The following is a 21,096-nucleotide window of genomic DNA, read 5'->3' on the forward strand; positions in this document are numbered from 1 at the left end:
CTTTATCAAAGTTGAAAGTCATATCCTTTTCAAGCAACTTGCACAATGGAGTAGTGAAAGTAAAGCGTCTATAGAAACCTATGTGTCCCAAGAAACTTCGGACACCCTTCACAGAGATGGGTGAAGGTAATTTTTCAACCGCCTCCACCTTCGCCTTATAAACTACAATGCCACTCTTTGACATTCTATGTCTCAACATAATGCCTTCTTGCACCATAAAATGACACTTTTCCCAAATTAGTACCAAATTTGTTTCTTCACAACGGGCCAACACCTTGCCCAAATTCTTCAAACAATCATCATAGGAAGACCCAAAGACTGAAAAATCATCCATGAAGACTTCTACAAATATTTCCACCATATCAGTAAAAATGGCCATCATGCACCTCTGGAAAGTGGCTGGTGCATTACAAAGACCAAATGGCATTCATTTGAAAGCAAAAGTACCATAGGGACACGTGAAGATGGTCTTCTCCTGATCCTCTGGCATATGAAAATCTGGTTGTACCTCGAATAACCATCAAGGAAGCAATATTATTCATGCCCAGCCAACCTGTCCAACATCTGGTCAATGGATGGAAGTGGGAAGTGGTCCTTGTGGGTTGCTTTGTTGAGCCTTCTATAGTTAATGCAATCTCTCCACCCCATCACGGTGCGAGTAGGAATTAGCTCATTTTTCTCATTCTCTACAACAGTCATCCCCCCCTCCCCCCGCTTTAGGCATACATTGAACTGGGCTCACCCAGTTGCTGTCAGAAATAGGAAAGATGACTTGCATCAAGCCACTTAATTACTTCCTTCTTCACGACCTCTTTCATAATATAATTTAATTTCCTTTGTTACTCAACACTTAGGCAGTGTCCATCTTCTAAAAAGATTTTATGCATGCAAAATGATGGACCGATTCCTTGATATCAGCAATTATCCACCCAATAGCTTTTTTATGCTTACGAAGCACTCTGGGCAGCTTTTCTTCTTGCACATTGGTCAAGCTTGATGAGATAATCACTGGCAATGTTTTAGAGTTTCTCAAGTAAGCATAGTGCATGTGTGCTGGAAGAGGCTTGAGCTCTAGCTTTGGAGCTTCTTCAAGAGATGGTTTAGGAGGGGTCAGAGTAACAGGTATGTCCAACTCCTCAAATCTCCCAAGCCCATGGACATACTTGCAAGATATGTTAAGGACTTGGTCAATTTATTCCATCATCTCATCTTCACTTTCTTCTTCATCTCGCATCAAAACTCGTTCGAGAGGATCTATGCAGCTCATATAAGGCACCAATGAAGTCACATCACTTTCCACCACAGAAATCGTAGATAGCTCTTCATAGTGGGGTGGCAATCTGAGTGCTTTATACACATTGAATACCTCTAATCGATCACCCACTCTCATTGTCATTTTTCCATCACATTCATCAATAATAGCTCGGCACGTGGCTAGGAATGGACACCCTAAAATAAATGGGACTTCCTGATTAGGCTCATAGTCCAAGATAATGAAATCAGCAGGGACTATGAAACAACCCACTTGAACTAACACATCTTCAATCACCCCTTCATGATGAGCAAGGGGGCGGTCAGCCAACTGTAAAATCAATGTGGTTGTGCGTGGCTCACCCAATCCAACTGTCTGAAAATAGATAGCGGCATCAAATTGATGCTCGCCCCAAGATCATACAAAGCTCGCCCGACTGCGTGCTTACCAATCGAGATTTGGATAGTGAAACTACCTGGATCCTTCAATTTCTAAGGTAGCTTGCTTTGAATTGTTGAGCTACATTCTTTAGTCAGTGCCACAGTCTCGAACTCTTCCAACCTCCTCTTTTTTGCCACTATGTCTTTGATGTATTTGGCATATTTGGGAACTTCTTGCAAGATGTCTACCAGCAGAATAATAATTTTTACCTGCTTCAAAATATCAAGAAACTCTTTATAAGAAGCATTATCCTTCACTTTCTGCAATCTATAAGGGAACAGAGGTGGTCGCCTTGCAACTAGTGGTTGGGGTTGCCGGTTTCTTATTAAAGGTCCAACTGGTCGAGTATTTTGGGCTTCTATGGTGGCCGGTTTCTTATTAAAGGTCACTTGCTTTCTCTTTTTCGATAGGACTTCTTCTAACTGTCTCACATTCCTCAATGACACAGCATTAATAAAGGCTTAGGATTAGCCTCAGTGTCAATTGGAAGAGCTCCAACTGGTCGAGTATTTTGGGCACTGGCAAGTTACCCCATTTGTCGCTCCAGATTTCTCATTGTTGCTGCTTGGGCCTACTGGTCAGCCATCAATTTCTTTAGCATCTCCTCAATGTGACTCGTCGAGTTTTACGTTGTTTAGCCTATAGTAGTCTATATTGCTGTTGAGAAGCGTGTGGCTTGTACTGATTCTGAGCACCTTGGATTCCACCCCAAGAGAAGTTTGGGTGGTTCCTATAGTTAGGATTGTAAGTGTTCCCATACTGGTTTGTCTGGCCCCTATTTTTATTACCCACAAAACAGGCAGACTCTGGATTAGCTGGGCATAAGTCACTAGTGTGACCTTCTCCATATACTTCACAAAATATCTGAACATGTTGCACTGGTTGAGCTTGTTGCTTGTTAGTAACGAAGGTCATCTTATTGACTTGGTTGTCAAATGTGGCAACCTGCACTGATAATGCAGAAACAGCATCTAACTCGAGGACCCCCGTAGATTTTTGCATCGTGTGTCTGACCATCTCTCCTTGCCAATCAGGATTGATTTTGGAGAATTTGTTCAATAATGAATATATCGCATCGAAGTTATTCTCCAACACTTGACCTCCCGTTGCAGTGTCCATCATAATATTTGTCTCTGGATGTAGCCCTTTTATGAAGGTATGAGCTAACACTTCATTTTTCTGGTTGTGATGAGGACAATCTCTGAGCAACTCCTTGAATCTCTCCCAAGCTGAATATAAAGACTCCCCCGATTTTTGTTTGAAGGCGACTATCTCACTTCTGATCTTTGCAGTTTTGCCTGAAGGAAAGAACTGTGCCAAAAATTCCCTCGCCAGATCATTCCATGATGTAATAAAATTGGTTGGTTCCACCTTCAACCACCGCTTTGCTTCGCCTAACAGAGAAAACGGGAACAGTGTGAGCCTCACATAGTTTGGAATGACTTTGTTAGTGATATAAGTATCACTAATCTCCAATAAGTTCATGATGTATTATTGTAGATCCTCGTGTGGAAGACCCATAAACTGCCAATTCGCATGTAGTAACTGGATCATGCTCCGTTTTAGCTCAAAGTGCCTAGTGATTCTGGGCTTCACAATGCTGGAGGTGATATTAGCAATGCTGGGAATTACCACCTCCTGAACAACCATATGTTGCTCCTCTGCCATGTTCACAGGTAATTGAACAAGTGCCTGAAAATTATCTGTATCCCTTGCTTCCCTCAACCTCCTGTGAAATGTTCTCTCAGGTTCGGGGTCAAAGCCTTGAAGTCTATCCTGACTTCTGACCCTTCGCATTCAATCAAATTTCCTGAGAACAGAGCAACTAATAAGAAACATTAGACCTGACAAAATAAACAACTAAAGCAAAATCTAGAAAGTAGTCAGTATTCAAGTCCCCGGCAATGGTGCCAAAAACTTGTTGCTCCCAAACACACACACAAGTATACGTGGTCGTAAAGGTGATAAATCGAGTGTCAAACCCACAGAGACTTGTGTTAACTACCCACTAGTTTCACCAAGATTATTATTCAGTCGGGTCAATCAGAGTTCAAAAGTGTGATTATACTAAGCAATAATTCTAACAAGTAACTAATTAATCAATCAACAAAATATTTGTTGTGTATTCAGTAGAGACGAATATTCTAGGGTTGTGATCGATTCACCAATCCTATTATGTTCAAATTAACTTTCTCTTTCATACAATTCACTCATGGTTGCTAATTAATCGAATAATTACTCTCGTAGTATTCTCCCGAATTACTACTCGTCTATTCAAAATAGATTAACGCTTATATTTCTATGGAATCAATCTATTAAAAACGCATTAAATTTACGATATTCAATTAAGTATAGTGACTAGGTATACTCCTATCCTAATCACAAATCCGCCCCCCCACTCAGAGTTAAGATCATGACATCTTCAATTCTTCTCTAATCTAGACGTAGCTTTCCCAAGCATAACATATATAGTAAATAGAACCTAACTGTTAGCAAGACAATTAAACAATTAATCACAGAATTGAAGAAAAAAATCATATATTAGCAATTATAATCAAGGTTAAGTCAACGTCAAACAACAATATTCATGGCTAAATCACAACCCCAGAACAATGGTTTTTAGCCACTCTTGATAAGATCAAAATAAATTCACAAGTGTTAAATAATTGAGAATACTAAGAAAAGATGAAGAAAGACTGAGAATCCTTGCTCCCGAATGTTCCGAGTGTGTATTTTCTCCTCAAAGTGGCCTTTTTCCCATTTCGATCTTTTTTGCCTCCAATCTCGCACTTTCGTCCCACATTACCTCTGGATAATTTCTATACATAAAAATACCACGAATTAGCACAAATCATTACAATTCACATCCAAAATCTACGAAACATGAGTAAAATACGAGGCAATATGCATATAAATATACATACTTTAAGCAAAATATCAATAGATGACATACTTTTATTATATTACTACTAAATTAATGATATTCAATTCTTTTAAAGCTTATATATTGCTCATTACTTAGCACTATCCTTAAGTTAAAGAGAGTACGCTCGACTTTTAGCTAGTAATTGATATGACTATGCTAAAGATAGCGGTGCCCCCGCCACATTCAAATCCTGGTCCGCCATGTTCCCTCAAATCAAGATTAGACATTACCTCAAACGAGAAAAATCAATACTCCAAGAACGCCTTTCCCTAAGAAATCACCTCCAACTAGCTCGACACTAGAAAAAAACAACTCAATAACATCCAAAGCCATAGGAATCAATTCCAAACAATAAAGCCTCAAACTTAATAAAATTTTCAAAAGTTAATAAAAGTCAACTCGGGCCCACATGGTCAAAACCCAAGTCAAGGGATAGATCCAGACTACCCATAAGACCATGAGTTCAAATATGTGATTAGATTCCAAAATCAAGTCTAAATCGACCCTCAAATTCCAAAAATTTACCCTCTTAAATTGTAGAGAAAAATACCGATTTTTACCTTAAAATTCCAAGTTTTATGTATATAATTCAGTGAGGAATCAAGATATTAAACCAAATCCAAGTGAAAATTACCTACCCTCAAAATGGGGATGCAAATCTCTCAAATGTTGCCTCTTACCGAGCTTCCAAATACAAAATAATAATAAATGAGTTAAACCCTCAAAAATATAAGGTCTGCCAATGATTCCGCACCTACAAAAAAAATTGTAGCATCTGCAACACCGCTTCTGTAGGGGATTCGAAGATCGTCAAGTACAAGATCAGCCGCCCAAACCTGTGCCTAGTTGCAACATTTGTGTTAACGGGGTCCCCCTAAAATATATAACAACTCCTCGCAGTATTTTCTAGGTATATACACAATACCACATAAAATATTTCCGAGGTTAACAGTTGTCGATGACCCCTCTAAGCACAATGTAGGTTCACCTATAAATTGGTAACCCTCCAGCAAAAGAGGAATTTTTTGTACTATCAAGTGACCAAAAGAATATTTAAGACATTTTAAGAGTTAATATCCTAAAATCCGCTAAACTATGACGTTATTGTTACATTTCTACTTAAACTATTCGGTGTCCCCAAACCCCCCTAAACTATATTCTTCTTCATATTAAAATACTCTCGTTGTTTTTCTGACAAACTGTATGTAATAACTTGTTATTTAGCGCGTGATGGTTGAAAAAGCCATCAAAAAGGCCCCACCTGTCAACATGTAACGACTAATTAGCCCATACACTTTCATTTTATTTATTTAAATTTTCTCTTAATTACCTCTATATCCCACCTTTCTTCCTCATTTATTCATCATTTTTCCTCAATTTTGTACCTTTATTCTTCATTTTTCCATCTAGTTCTAAATAAAATTCTCCTTCTCTTGTTATTACTGAATCTATTTTTTATCTTTCTCGTTTTATTCTTCTTTCATTTATTACCCGAATATATTTGAAAGAAGAAACACTCATTAATCAATAACTCACAAAAAAGATCTAATTTTTTTGGTAAAATTGAATTGAAGTTATCCAACAAATTTATACAATAATTTTGCAACAATAAAGTTAGTTTTTAAAGAAGTAGTACTTGTGTATAGCTATCTTCTTCAAAGTAGCTCGAGTTTTTACCAATAATCTTCACTCAATAAGAACCCCAATGAACCCTAGATTTTTCAGCAAACCTTAGTTTTTAATCCCCAATCTCGAACATAAACAAAATAAGACTGAGCAATAGATGGTTATTGGGGAAAATCAAGGTTGCATCGAAGCTTAATGGAGCAAATAGCTATTGAGTATCCATCATCAGAAGAGAGTAAAGAAAAGGAGAATTGACGGAAATGATTTTACCCTGCCCCCTCTTTTTTTTCAATCGGGTGAATATTTACCCCTCTAATAATATTTGATTAATATTTAAAATAATTAATTAAGTCAATTTTTAGATTAAGCTATTTAATATCACACGTGGATTGCCACATGGAATTGTTTTTTGATAATTTGGAGCGCGTAACACACATTATCAAAAATACAATGAGGGTGTTTCACTATGAAAGTTAGAGGGGGTTTTGAGGACACCGGATAGTTTAAGCAGAAAACTTACAAAACTATGATAGTTTAGGGGAGTTTTAGGATATTAAATCTTGTTTTAATAATTTTCCATGAAATGAAACCCTTCAACCGAAAGCAATATCTTGCATCAGGCCATCATAAGAAAGTAGATAATGTACCAAATGAACTTTTGAATGCAACATTTCAGTCCTAAGTCAAATCTTCTTTTAGAATAATAGGCTTGCCATGGCAATCGTTCCACAAATTAAAGAAAACTGAATAGTAATCAGCAACTAAAGTTAGCAACAAATTCTGACAAAATCACCATTCAGATGGACTAGGCAGAGGTTCAATATGATCAAACATATCCAAAGGAAAATCATCAATGAAGCTATCCGGAGTAAGTGGCTTGTCAATTTCTCTCGTCACAATATTGTCACAACATGATCTCTCTACAAATGGGACCTGCACATTATCTAATTCAGAACCATTGAACTGTCCAAACACATCTATGAAGTTAGGAATGTTGAATTCTTGATTTTCGAAAGGCAGAGTAAAGTCAGTTTGAATATGTGATGATTCTATTCCAAGTTTCTTGTCATTTGGAGTGAAATCAAGTTGAAGCAGGTTTGATTCAAAAGCAATGGAATTTGGATTCACTAGCTCTGGCAATGGGACCATGTTGATCAAATTATGAGAGTTATCAATATAGGAAGATGAGCGTGATTGTGACTTGGATAAAGACACTTCTTGATCTGTTGATGAGCTGAATTTTGGTGCCTGAAAATTCCAAAAAAGAAGTCATATATACACAAGCTGAGAGGAGAAGAAAGTTTACAATTAAAGGGCATTAAAAAATTACTTTTGCTAGTAAAAGTCTTTTATAATGGAGTTAAATAGGTAACTGTCAATAAAAAGTGTCGATTGTTGATAAATAGACTTTGTAATTAGCTCATGAGTATTCTTAGTTGTTTTCTTCCTGAGGTCTAGAGGTACTGGGCACTCTACCTGGATCTCTAGATGCTCTTTAGTTTGTAAAAAGTTTTTGATTGTTATGGTAGTATTCACGGATTATTGCCAAAACATATTGTCTATAAAAGTGTGATTGGTTGTAAAATAAGTCAAGTAACATGTTAGTAAAATACACTAAAAACGTAAACATTCTTTACGATGTCTATATATAGGTTACATCCGTTACAATTATACATTTTTTTAATCATCTTCTTTAATTTAACGAAATTTTCTTTCTTTGACATCTTAGTCGAGTTGATTATCATTGGGTACAAGGTCCATGAAGGTTTGAGATACAATCCTTAGGATGATATGCACAAATCGAGAAATGGTCAAAATTACATAGATTAAAATTTGTTCCAGTTACCTCTATTGGAGGAGAATCTTGGAAAACAGCATTTTGGCTACCATTGTTGTTGTTGTTTTGTGGCTTTGCAGGTTGTGGTGCTGATGTTCGCAAAATCCTAGCCAATCTCTTCTGTCGACTACTCCAAAAATTCTTAACATCATTGTCAGTTCTTCCCGGCAAATATGTTGCAATTCTTGCCCATTTGTTCCCAAATTGTGCCTGAAGTTCAATCACTGTCCTCTCCTCCTCCGCTGAAAACTTCACTCCACTTTTTTACCAAAAAGTGAAAGAAAAGAAAAAGACAAAAAATTCAATGAATAATTTCAACAAATATTAGAATTTGATGTCATAATTATCAAAGTGCAATGTGTTCGTATTTTAATTTCTAAATCCGCCTACATCTGATCGATCAACTACAATTCCACTTCGCAAAAAGCATATATATTCAATGGGTATAAGAAACAACCTAACGCATGCAAGCAGAATCATCAGCACTATCAAATGGTTAAGAAAATTGATTTACTACAACTCTTCAGAAAGGAACATATACTAGTACTAGTACTAGTTAAAAGAACCACCAACAATAGTCTTCAACATATCACAAAATTCCATAAAAAATTACAAATCTTAGTAGGAAAAAAAAAAGAAGAAAAAACAAAACCACAAACCTTTCTTAAACTGCATTAAAGGCAATGTAACAAAGTAACCAACCCTATGTTCCCAGTACCAATAGCGGATGACGGATTTCTAAATTAAAGTTAATGTTTAACATTTCATATATATACATTTGAGTCAGAGCCCGTAGGTTCTGTCAAACGTGGGACTTCTATCTTGGACCAGTCACTGCCTACTACCACCTTAAAAAACTTGACAAAGAAAAACCCAAAGGCTGAGCAATTAAAAAGAAGAAGGTAAGGTAGAAAAGGTTCTAAGATTTTACTTCTTCAAGTTGGGTCGAAGTTTATTGACCCAACGAAGACGACAAGATTTTCCAGTACGTTGCAAAAGACCTTTGGATCGAATGGAGCTCCAATCTCTTGGACCATATTTCTTCACATGATTTAACAACACTTGATCTTCTTCTGCTTTCCATGGTCCTTTCTTTATTTCATCCTCATTATGATCAAACTGATAACGACTACGATGATACGAAAATGAAGTTGATGATCTTCTTCCTTCCATATTAAACTCCACAAAAATCCTGAACTGTTTGATGTTTTATGTCTGCAAATTCTTTTTTTTGTATGTTGATTTTATCTTTCCTTGAGATAGTGACGGTTAAAGGCGGTTATGGGCACTATCTGCCCACGAATTAGCCCACTTTCCCCCCATTTTCCTCTTCAATTCAAATAAGGTCAAAAGATTATTTTACATTTGTCACACGTTCGAGTTTAACAAGTTGTGGGAGACTTGGGACGAATTAAAAAATTAAAACTTTTTGCACTCAGTTTAAAAAGTTTTAAGTCTATCAGGAATTATTTATTTTGCGTAATTTTATAACGGAGTAGTTTTTTCTTACTTATAGGGACTCTAAATAATGTTCGGTTGAAAAAAATCAAAAATATTCTACGAGTAACACATTTTGATAACAAACGCCAAGCAGGCTCTTCCCCACCTTCGGCCTTTGGGCTTCATAGAGGCTTTTTATTGGGCTCTTCTGTTGGGTAACTGTTCTTTTACATTCATATTAGGAAATTTTGCCTCCTATAGCAAAGGTATACACTCTATTTATTATAAACTAAAATTATTTTAAAATATTATTTTCTATAGCTACCTTTTATATTTTATAGCAAAATAGGTATTTATGGTATATACTACCATTGAGGCATGAAATGCGCTATTTATGTTTTTCTCCTCTCTTTCTTTCAATTAACACACGATTCTCTCTCAAAATTTTTCTTCTTTCTCTCTCTCTTCGAGCAAAATAGGCCGAATAATAGATACACGAAAGAGTAACAAATCATGAAAGAAAATCTAAAAATCTCAAAATCAGAAACATGAAAGTAAACCTATAATCAAAAAAGGAAGCGGAGATACCTTGGGCGACAGAGAGATTGAAGAGAAAGAGGAATTCTTAGCGCAGTAAGTAAGAGAGAAAAGAGGAAGAAGCGGTCGAATTGGAATCGTTGTAAATTGTAATGGAAGAGGTAGTGAAGCAATACAAGGAGTCTTGGCCGGAAAACACCATCTCCGATGAACTTTCTTCTCTTCTTTGCTTTGTAGTCACATACAATGATACAAATACATCATATTCTATACAAATTCACTCAAACACATTGTATTTTTGTATAAATATATTTTTTTCCTGTATTTATGTATTTCGAGGTCTGTATTTTTTTAATACAGCTGAATATACATGTATTCATGCATATTAAACATACAGTATGTATGAATACAAGATATAAACATTGCAATACACTGAATGCAAGCATTAAAATAGAACAGAATATAAATAGTGAATACATTTAATTTTAAAATACAGTGAAATACAGTAAAATACACTGAATACAACAGTAATAACATGTTTTATGAATAACTAAAATATTGTTAATACAAATACATTTGAATACACTGAATATAAAATAATGAATAAATAAATACAAACATTGAATCTAATGAATGCAATAGTAAAAAGAAATATTGAAACACATTACAAAAGTTAAATACAACAGTTATATACAACTGAAAAATCATTCTAATTAATTGGTTTGATAATGAGGCATGTTAGAATTGATTTTGTTGAGTTATATTAGGAGTGTATCACGCTAGCTAATTGATATTATTTCCGTTAGGGAACTTTACATAACTGTCACAATTTAAAAAAAATATAATAAATTCGTAGCATGAAATCCAATATTACAGTTGTGGCAGGAAAATATTTATATTTGTAGCACACATTTCCATTAAAATTGGAATATTAATTATTAATCTCTAAACATAAGCAATTTGAATGGAAAGTCAATAATTCTTTATACAAAAATCATGCCTTTTTTTCTCTTTATCTATTAGCTTTCCTTCTTTTTCTTCATCTTCTTAATTTTATTTTCTGTCGAAGCCAATATATTTTCTAAATTTGTTCCATTCGTTTTCTTTTTAATTATCTTTCTTATGTTTTTCTCTTCCTTCTTTCTTCCTTTCTTAACATAAAGATCTTACTTCGATAATAATATATATATATATATATATATATATATATATATATATATATATATATATATATATATATATATATATATATATATATATATATATATATATATATATATATATATATATATATATATATATATATATATATATATATATATATATATATATATATATATATATATATATATATATATATATATATATATTGAATTAAAACATATAAAATATACAAAAAATATATATAAAAAATACATCTTCAATTAAGATGACACTTAGACATGTGAAATATACATACAAAAATATATCTTAAATTTAATTAAGATGGCATATAAATATATAAAAAAACATATATATATATATATATATATATATATATATATATATATATATATATAATACATCCTGAATTAAAAATGGCACTTGACATATAAAATATATTTGAAATATACATCAAAAAATACATCTTAAAATAATATGGCACTTCACAAATAAATATACAAAAATTAAATACATAAAAATACATTTTGAATTAAAGTGATACTTGATATACAAAGTATAAAAGACGTATAAATCAATACATCTTGAATTTAGGTGGCATTCAAATATGCATCAGATTTTAAAAAATGGAGTGAAGAAGATGAATGTTGGGTTTAATTTTTGTAAAATGATAATAATGAAAAACAAAAGTAATCTTTATGGAATAAATAATAAATGGTGCTATTTTTTTAAATAATAGTTAAAAATGATCAAGTGTAGGGGTGGGCATAAAATTCGAAAAATCGAATTTCGAACCGGACCGAATTAATTCAGTATTTCGGTTTCGATTTTTTGGTCTAATTTGGTATTATATTTTCAGTATTTTGGTATAACGGTACGGTCTTCGAAATTAGGATCTTAAAATTTCGGTATACCGAAATACCGAATTTTAAAAAGAATAAGGCCCTACTCTCTAGTCCAACCCAATAAGGCCCTATTCTCTTAGAATACCGCACATCGCCCCAACCTAACCCAATAAAGCCCTACTCTCTAGTCTTTCACTTATCTGATTCATTCAATTAGGGATTAGCCGATTAGGGAATTAGAATTTAGAAAGGGAGAAACAGAAAGTCAGAAACGACGACCTAAGACTAAGAGAATACTAAGAGATCGGCTGTTGTGACTTCAAAGGTATGTTTCTAGTTTCTTCAAAGGTATCTTTAGTTTTGTCACGACCCAATTTCACCTGTAGGTCGTGATGGCGCCCAACACTACAGCTAGGCAAGCCAACTAATAAATTAAGCATACATTGATAAAATTTAAAACCAAGAAAATATAAACCCAAACTCTACCAATGTGTGTGCCAAGACCTGGTGTCACAAGTAAATGAGCATCTAGTAGATTAAACAAAACTCCAAATACTGTCTGAAATGAAATAGACAGAATGTAAATATAAGAAGAGACACTGGTAGCTGCAGAACGGCTCAGAAAGGCAGCTCACCACTATGCCTTGGAATGACGTGGGTATGTGATGACAGGTCCTCCACTAGTACATGTCTCAGATCCTGCACAAAAAGTGCAGCAAGTGTAGTATGAGTACGTAAACAACGTGTACCCAGTAAGTATCAAGCCTAATCTCGGAGTGGTAGAGACGAGATGACCGACTTTGACACTCACTATGGGTCAATAATAATAACTGAAATAAAATTAGGATTTTTAAATCAGTCATGATTTACAGAATTTACAATAATTTATTTAATCAACGGAAATAATCAAATTCCTTCAAATGTAACAATTCTAAATATATTAATTAAATTTCTTCAATTTAAATAATTTCCAATTTATCAATTAAATCCCATTTACAGGAGTAACAATTAATTCCTTAACAAGCAAGAATAATAATTCATTAAATTCCAAGAATTTTCCAATTTATTAATTAGCTTCACAAACTGAAATAAATTATTAAAGTATCATGTAATTAATATTATTAAGCACGATTTCTGCCGAGGACGTACGGCCCGATCCAAAGTGTCGTGTACACTGCCGAGGGACGTGCGGCGCGATCCATAGATGCATCTATCTTGCTGAGGCGTTCGGCCCGCTCCACAAGAAAGGAGGACATTTTTTTATGTGCCTCCGGAAGGAGAGTATATTTATTATAAGATAAATTCGGGAGGAGAATAATTTCTTTTAACAATTAATTGATTTAAACAACAAATCAAGCCTATGAGATTTCCATCCTTTAATATCTTTATCTAACAATTCATAATATATCAATTAATATTAATTAATCAAAGAATATAATTTACACAAGTAATGCATGATTTGAGTCCTAAACTACCCGGACTTTAGCATTAATAGTAGCTACGCACGGACTCTCGTGCGTACGTAGCCCTCACAATTAGTAACAATTATTTAATTTTAATCACCTATGAGGTAATTTCTCCCTCACAAGATTAGACAAGAGACTTACCTCGTCTTGCTCCAATTTAATCCACTATAAGGCCTTTTCCACGATTATCTAACTCTGTCTGGCTCGAATCTAGCCAAAATAATTCGATACAATCACTAAAAATTATAGGAATCAATTCTATAAGAAAATACTACATTTTTAATAAAAATTCTGAAATTAATTAAAAATTCGTCTGTGGGGCCCATATCTAGGAATCTGGCAAAAGTTATGAAATCCGACAACCCATTCAATTACGAGTCCAACCATACCAGTTTCACTCAAATCCGACTCCGAATCAATACCGAAATCTCAAAAATTCGTTCCTATGAGATTTCTAAATATTTCCCAAATTCAAATCTCAAAACACTAATTTATGGTAAAAACAATGATATACTTGTATATGTAGACCAAACTCGAGTTAGAATCACTTACCCCAATATTTTTTCCTTGAAAATCTGTCAAAAGTCGCCTCTGCTCAAGCTCAAGTTCGCCAAAAATGGCAAATGGGACGAATGTCCTCTGTTTTTATAACTTACAGCTCTATCCAGTTCGATCAAGGAGCTCGATCTCGGGAGCTCGATGTTAGGGAGCTCGATCTTGGGAGCTCGATCTTGGGAGCTCGATCAAGGAGCTCGATCTCGGGTCTCGAGCCTGGGACATGGTCATGGCCTAGATCAAGTTCGATCTTGGGTCTTAACCCTGGCCCTCGAGCCTTGCCTTCAATCGAGGCTTCGATACTGAGCCTCGTACCTGGCTTTGACTCAGGCCTCGATCGTGGGCTCGATATCTGGGTTTGATCTGGGGCTCGATCACAGCCCAGAATATACAGCAGAAGGGAAAATTGCAGCAGCTTTTTAAGTCCAACTTTTGTTCCGTTAACCATCCGAAACTCACCCGAGGCCCTCGGGACCTCAACCAAATATACCAACAAGTCCTAAAACATCATACGAACTTAGTCGAATCACATCAAACAACGCTAAAACCATGAATCATACCCCAATTCAAGCTTAATGAAACTAAGAGTTTTCAACTTCTACATTCGATGTCGGAACCTATTAAATCAACTCCGATTGACCTCAAATTTTACACACAAGTCATAAATTACATAACGGAGCTATGAAAATTTTCGAAACTGGATTCTGACTCTGGTATCAAAAAGTCAACTCATCGGTCAAATTTCCAAACTTAAATTCTTGTTTTTAGCCATTTCAAGCCTAATTTAACTACGGACTTCCAAATAAAATTCCGTACACGCTCCTAAGTCCAAAATCTCCATACGGAGCTGTTGGAATCATCAAAATTCTATTCCGGGGTAGTTTTCTCAAAATGTTGACCGAAGTCAAACTTAGCACTTTAAGGCCAACTTAAGGAACCAAGTGTTCCGGTTTCACCCCAAACACTTCCAAATCCCGAACCAACCATCCCCGCAAGTCATAAATCATTACACGCACCTACGGGAAGTTTTATTTTAGGGAACGAGGTTCTAAAAGTTAAAATGACCGGTTGGGTCATTACATTCTCCACCTCTTAAACAAACGTTCGTCCTCGAACGGGTTTAGAATTGTACCTGGAGTGCTGAATAAGTGTGGATATCGGCTCCGCATGTCTTCCTCGGCCTCCCAAGTCGCTTCCTCGACTGGTTGGCCCCTTCATTGGACTTTTACTGCTGAAATCCTCTTGGACCTCAACTGGCGAACCTGTTTATCAACAATGGCAATTGGCTCCTCTTCATAACCCAAGCTATTATCTAGCTGAAATGTGCTAAAGTCTAACACATGTGATAGGTCGGCATGATACTTCCGGAGCATAGATACGTGGAAAACCGGATGAACTCCCGATAGGCTGGGAGGCAATGCAAGCTCATAAGCAACCTCCCCAACTCGTTTCAACACCTCAAATGGGCCTATAAACCTTGGGCTCAACTTGCCCTTCTTCCCGAATCTCATAATTCCCTTCATCAACGAAACCTTCAAGAGAACTTTTTCACCGACCATAAATGATATATCACGCGCTTTCTGATCCGCGTAACTCTTTTGTCTGGACTGTGTTGTACGAAGTCGCTCCTGAATCAACTTTACCTTTTCCAAGGCATCCCTTACCAAATCAGTACCATATAAATTACCCTCACCTGGCTCAAACCATCCGATAGGTGAACGACATCGCCGACCATATAAAGCCTCAAATGGAGCCATCTCGATGCTGGATTGGTAACTGTTATTATAAGCAAACTCGGCCAAAGATAGGAAACGATCCCACTGACCTCCAAAGTCGATCACACATGCCCTGAGCATATCCTCCAAAATCTGAATTGTCCTCTCTGACTGTCCATCGGTCTGTGGATGAAAGGTTGTGCTGAGCTCTACACGGGTCCCCAACTCACTTTGTACTGCTCTCCAGAAATGTGAAGTAAACTGAGGGCCTCTATCTGATATGATGGAAATTGGCACACCGTGCAACCGAACTATCTCCTGAATATAAATCTGGGCCAACCTATCTGAAGTATACATAGTCACAACATGAATAAAATGTGCCGACTTAGTCAACCTGTCAACAATCACCCAAACTGCATCAAACTTCCTCAAGGTCCGCGGCAACCCAACTACAAAGTCCATAGTAATTCGTTCCCATTTCCACTCTGGTATAGTCATCTACTGAAGTAGGCCACCTGGCCTCTGGTGCTCATATTTAACTTGCTGGCAATTTAGACACCTAGATACATACTCAACTATGTCCTTTTTCATTCGTCGCCACCAATAATGTTGCTTCAAGTCACGATACATCTTAGTAGCACCTGGATGAATAGAATACCGAGAACTGTGTGCCTCTTCCAGGATCGTTTTCCTCAGTCCGTCCACATTAGGAACACATAGACGATCCTGGAGTCGCAGAACACCATCCGCTCTAATAGTAACTTCCTTGGCACCACCTCGTAGTACCGTTTCACGAAGAACTATCAACTATGGGTCATCATACTGGCGAGCCTTGATCTGCTCAAATAGTGAAGATTGGGCCACCACACATGCAAGAACTCGGCTGGGCTCTAAAATATCCAGCCTCACAAGTTTGTTAGCCAAGGACTGAATATCCGAGGCTAATCGCCTTTCCTCTGCTGAAATGAAAGCCAAACTACCCATACTCTCCGCCTTCCTGCTCAAGGCATCTGCAACCATATTTGCTTTGCCCGGATGATACAAGAGAGTAATATCATAATCTTTTAGTAACTCCAGCCATATGCGCTGCCTCAAATTTAGATCCCTCTGCTTGAACAAATATTGCAAACTGCGATGATCAGTGTAAACTTCACAAGATACCCCATAAAGATAATGCCTCCAAATCTTTAGAGCGTGAACAATCGCAGCTAACTCCAAATCATGTACTGGATAATTCTTCTCGTGGGGCTTCAGTTGACGTGAAGCATATGTAATAATTCGCCTTTATTGCATCAATACACAACCCAAGCCAACACGTGACGCGTCGCAATACATTGTATATATTCCCGAACCAGATGGTAACACTAACACGGGTGCTGTAGTCAGTGCTGTCCTGAGCTTCTGAAAGCTTGACTCACAATCATTGGACCATCAGAACTGAACACCCTTCTGGGTTAATTTGATCAAAGGTGCTGCAATAGATGAAAAACCTTCCACGAACCGACGATAATAACTTGCTAAACCCAGAAAACTCCTGATCTCAGTCGCCGAAGTGGGACGATGCCAATTCTGAACTGCCTCAATCTTTTTGGGATCAACTTTAATACCTTCGCCCGATACAATATGTCCCAAAAATGCTACAGACTCTAGCCAAAACTCACATTTAGAGAACTTAGCATATAGCTTTTGTTCCTGCAATGTCTGAAGCACTAATCTCATATGCTGCTCATGTTCCTCCTTACTGCGCGAATAGATTAAGATATCATCAATGAAGACAACGACAAACGAATCAATATATGGCATGAATACCCTGTTCATCAGATCCATAAACGCTGCCGGGGCATTAGTTAAACCGAAGGACATCACCAGAAACTCATAATGACCATATCTAGTCCGAAAAGCAGTCTTCGGAACATCCGAATCCCGAATCTTCAACTGATGGTACCCCGACCTCAAGTCGATCTTAGAGAATACCCTAGCACCCTGCAACTGGTCAAATAGATCATCAATACGCGGCAACGGGTACTTGTTCTTAATAGTGACTTTGTTCAATTGGAGATAATCAATACACATCCGCATTGTTCCATCCTTCTTTTTCACAAATAATACTGGTGCACCCCAAGGCGATACACTCGATCTGACGAACCCTTTGGCTAGTAACTCTTCAAGCTGTTCTTTTAATTCTTTTGGAGCCATGCGATACAATGGGATAGATATAGGCTGGGTATCTGAAGCCAAGTAAATACAGAAATCAATATCATGATCAGGTGGCATACCTGGAAGATCTGACGGAAATACATCGGGGAACTCCCGAACTACAGGCACTGAATCAATAGCCGGAGTCTCTGCAATAGTATCGCGAACATAGGCTAGATAAGCCAAACAACCCTTCTCAACCATGTGTTGAGCCTTTATAAAAGAAATAACTCGATTAAATGAAATAACAAGCGAACCCTTCCACTCCAGCTTAGGTAATGCTGGAATAGCCAAGGTAACAGTCTTGGCATGACAATCTAGAATAGCATGATATGGAGATAACCAGTCCATGCCCAGAATAATTTCAAAATCGGTCATCTCAAACAATAGGAGATCTGCTCTAGTTTCATAACCACAGAATGTAATAATACAGGACCGGTAGATCCGGTTCACAACAACAGAATCTCCTACAGGAGTGGACACATAAACAGGAGTACTCAAGGACTCACGAGAAACACCCAGGAATGGAGCAAATAGAGATGACACATATGAATACGTAGATCCTGGATCAAATAATACTGAGGCATCTTTGCCACAAACAGAAATAATACCTGTAATCACGGCATCTGAGGCCTCTGCATCTGGTCTAGCCGGAAAAGCATAGAACCGAGTTGGGGCGCCAACTGTCTGGCCTCCCCCTGGCTGACCTCCACCTCTAGGACGGCCCCTACCCACCTGTCATCCACCTCTGGGTGGTCGGACTACTGGTGGAGCAACTGGTCTGATAAGCATAGGCTGCTGACCCTGCTGTACTAGTCTACCTTGAAGCCTGGGGCAAAACCTTCGTATGTGACTGGGATCCCCGCACTCGTAACAACTCTTCGGTGCGATGGGCTGCTGACTAAGTGTCTGGCCCTGGGGACGTGAATACCCACTGGGAGGACCCTGAATAGCTGGTGGGCGGTAAGAACTCTCTGGGATAGCATTGAGATAAGGTTGCACTGGAGCACCTCGAGGAGGTGGTGGTGCTGAATATGGGGGTCTGCTGGACTGCCCTCTCACGAACTGACCTCTGCCCCCGGACGGAGCACCTCTGAACTCTCCAGAGTACCTGAACCGCTTATCTCTCATAATCTGCTCTCGGCTCCGCTAACGTACACCCTCAATCTTCCGGCCTATCTCCACAACTCGCTCAAAAGAAGTACCCATCTCAACCTCTCGAGCCATAGTGGCCTGAATACCAGTATGTAAACCGGCTACAAACCTTCGCACTCTCTCCGCCTCAGTAGGGAGTATCATTAGTGCATGGCGAGATAATTTAGAAAACCTCGCCTCATAATCAGTCACTGACATCTGACCCTGCTGGAGCTGCTCAAACTGAAACCGCAACTCTTTTTTTTGGGAAGGTGGAATATACCTATCCAAAAAGATACGGGTGAACCTGTCCCAAGTCATGGGAGGAGAATCCGCTGGTCTGCCAAGAGCATAAGATTGCCACCATCTACGGGCTCTACCCTCTAGCTAAAAAGTAGCGAAAACAACCCCATGTGATTCTAATATCCTCATGTTGTACAGTCTATCCTTGCAACGGTCAATGAAATCCTGTGGATCATCATGTCGCTCACCCCCGAAGACAGGAGGATGTAGTCTAGTCCATCTGTCCAATAGTTTCTGAGGATCAGCGGCTACAGCTGGCCTGGGCTCAGGTGTAGCTGCTGCCACTGGCTGGGCTCCACCCACGGGTAGTGCACCTTGGGTCTGATATACAGTAGTTGCCTGTCCATGAGCCTGCACGATAGGGGTTTGTGCTCCCCCGCCTGCCTGAGATGTGGCTGGGTTTTCCGTAAATAAACCGGCCTGAGTCATATTGTCCATGAATCGCAGCATACAACCAATGACATCCTGAAATCTTGGTGCAGAGGTGAAATCCATCGGAGCTGGCTCTGCCACAGGCACCTCACCTTGTTCCTCAATAATAGGATTCTCTACTGGATCCACTGGCGGCATAACTGGAATAATCCTGGGACGTCCTCCCCCTCTACCATGGGCTGGAGCCCTCCCTCGGCCTCTGCCTTGGCCTCTAAGCAACTAGGGGAGTACCTCTTCCCTGGTCTAGAACCTCATTAGAGCGCGTTCTCACCATCTGTGAGAGAATAAGAGAAGGATATTTAGTATTACATTAATTGCACGATGGAATATAGAGAAAGGTAGTTTCCTAACACCCTATAGCCTTTCGAAGATAAATAGAGACGTCTCCGTACCGATTCGCAAGACTCTATTAGGTCTGCTCATAACTTGTGAGACCTACGTGAACCTAGTGCTCTGATACCATGTTGTCACGACCCAATTTCACCTGTAGGTCGTGATGGCGCCCAACACTACAGCTAGGCAAGCCAACTAATAAATTAAGCATACATTGATAAAATTTAAAACCAAGAAAATATAAACCCAAACTCTACCAATGTGTGTGCCAAGACCTGGTGTCACAAGTAAATGAGCATCTAGTAGATTATACAAAACTCCAAATACTGTCTGAAATGAAATAGACAGAATGTAAATATAAGAAGAGACACTGGTAGCTGCAGAACGGCTCAGAAAGGCAGCTCACCACTATGCCTCGGAATGACATGGGTATGTGATGACAGGTCCTCCACTAGTACCTGTCTCAGATCCTGCACAAAAAGTGCAGCAAGTGTAGTATGAGTACGTAAACAACGTGTAGTCAGTAAGTATCAATCCTAATCTCGGAGTGGTAGAGACGAGATGACCGACTTTGACACTCACTATGGGTCAATAATAATAACTAAAATAAAACTAGGATTTTTAAATCAACATGATTTACAATAATTTATTTAATCAGCGGAAATAATCAAATTCCTTCAAATGTAACAATTCTAAATATATTAATTAAATTTCTTCAATTTAAATAATTTCTAATTTATCAATTAAATCTCATTTACAGGAGTAACAATTAATTCCTTAACAAGCAAGAATAATAATTCATTAAATTCCAAGGATTTTCCAATTTATTATTTAGCTTCACAAACTGAAATAAATTATTAAAGTATTGTGTAATTATTATTATTAAGCACGATTTTT

At 37.6% G+C, this 21,096-nt stretch overlaps 1 protein-coding gene and 1 non-coding gene across 2 annotated transcripts; one reads left to right on the forward strand and one right to left on the reverse strand.

Annotated features, from left to right (window-relative positions):
* The first annotated feature begins 2,873 nt into the window (after positions 1 to 2,873).
* LOC142177752 (small nucleolar RNA R71) lies at positions 2,874 to 2,980 on the forward strand. The gene has a single exon (XR_012706310.1). It is a non-coding gene; the product is annotated as a small nucleolar RNA R71 (small nucleolar RNA).
* Positions 2,981 to 6,926: 3,946 nt separating this feature from the next.
* Positions 6,927 to 9,255, reverse strand: LOC107810051 (transcription factor MYB24-like). The gene is made up of 3 exons (NM_001325851.1): positions 9,014 to 9,255; positions 8,092 to 8,341; positions 6,927 to 7,493 (listed from the first exon to the last, which is right to left on the reverse strand). Exons 1-3 carry the CDS (start codon positions 9,253 to 9,255, stop codon positions 7,035 to 7,037), a joined length of 951 nt encoding a protein of 316 aa, NP_001312780.1. The 3' UTR covers positions 6,927 to 7,034.
* Positions 9,256 to 21,096: the final 11,841 nt, after the last annotated feature.

The sequence above is a fragment of the Nicotiana tabacum genome, chromosome 23 (assembly GCF_000715075.1).
Source record: "Nicotiana tabacum cultivar K326 chromosome 23, ASM71507v2, whole genome shotgun sequence".
NCBI classification, from domain to species: Eukaryota; Viridiplantae; Streptophyta; class Magnoliopsida; order Solanales; family Solanaceae; genus Nicotiana; species Nicotiana tabacum.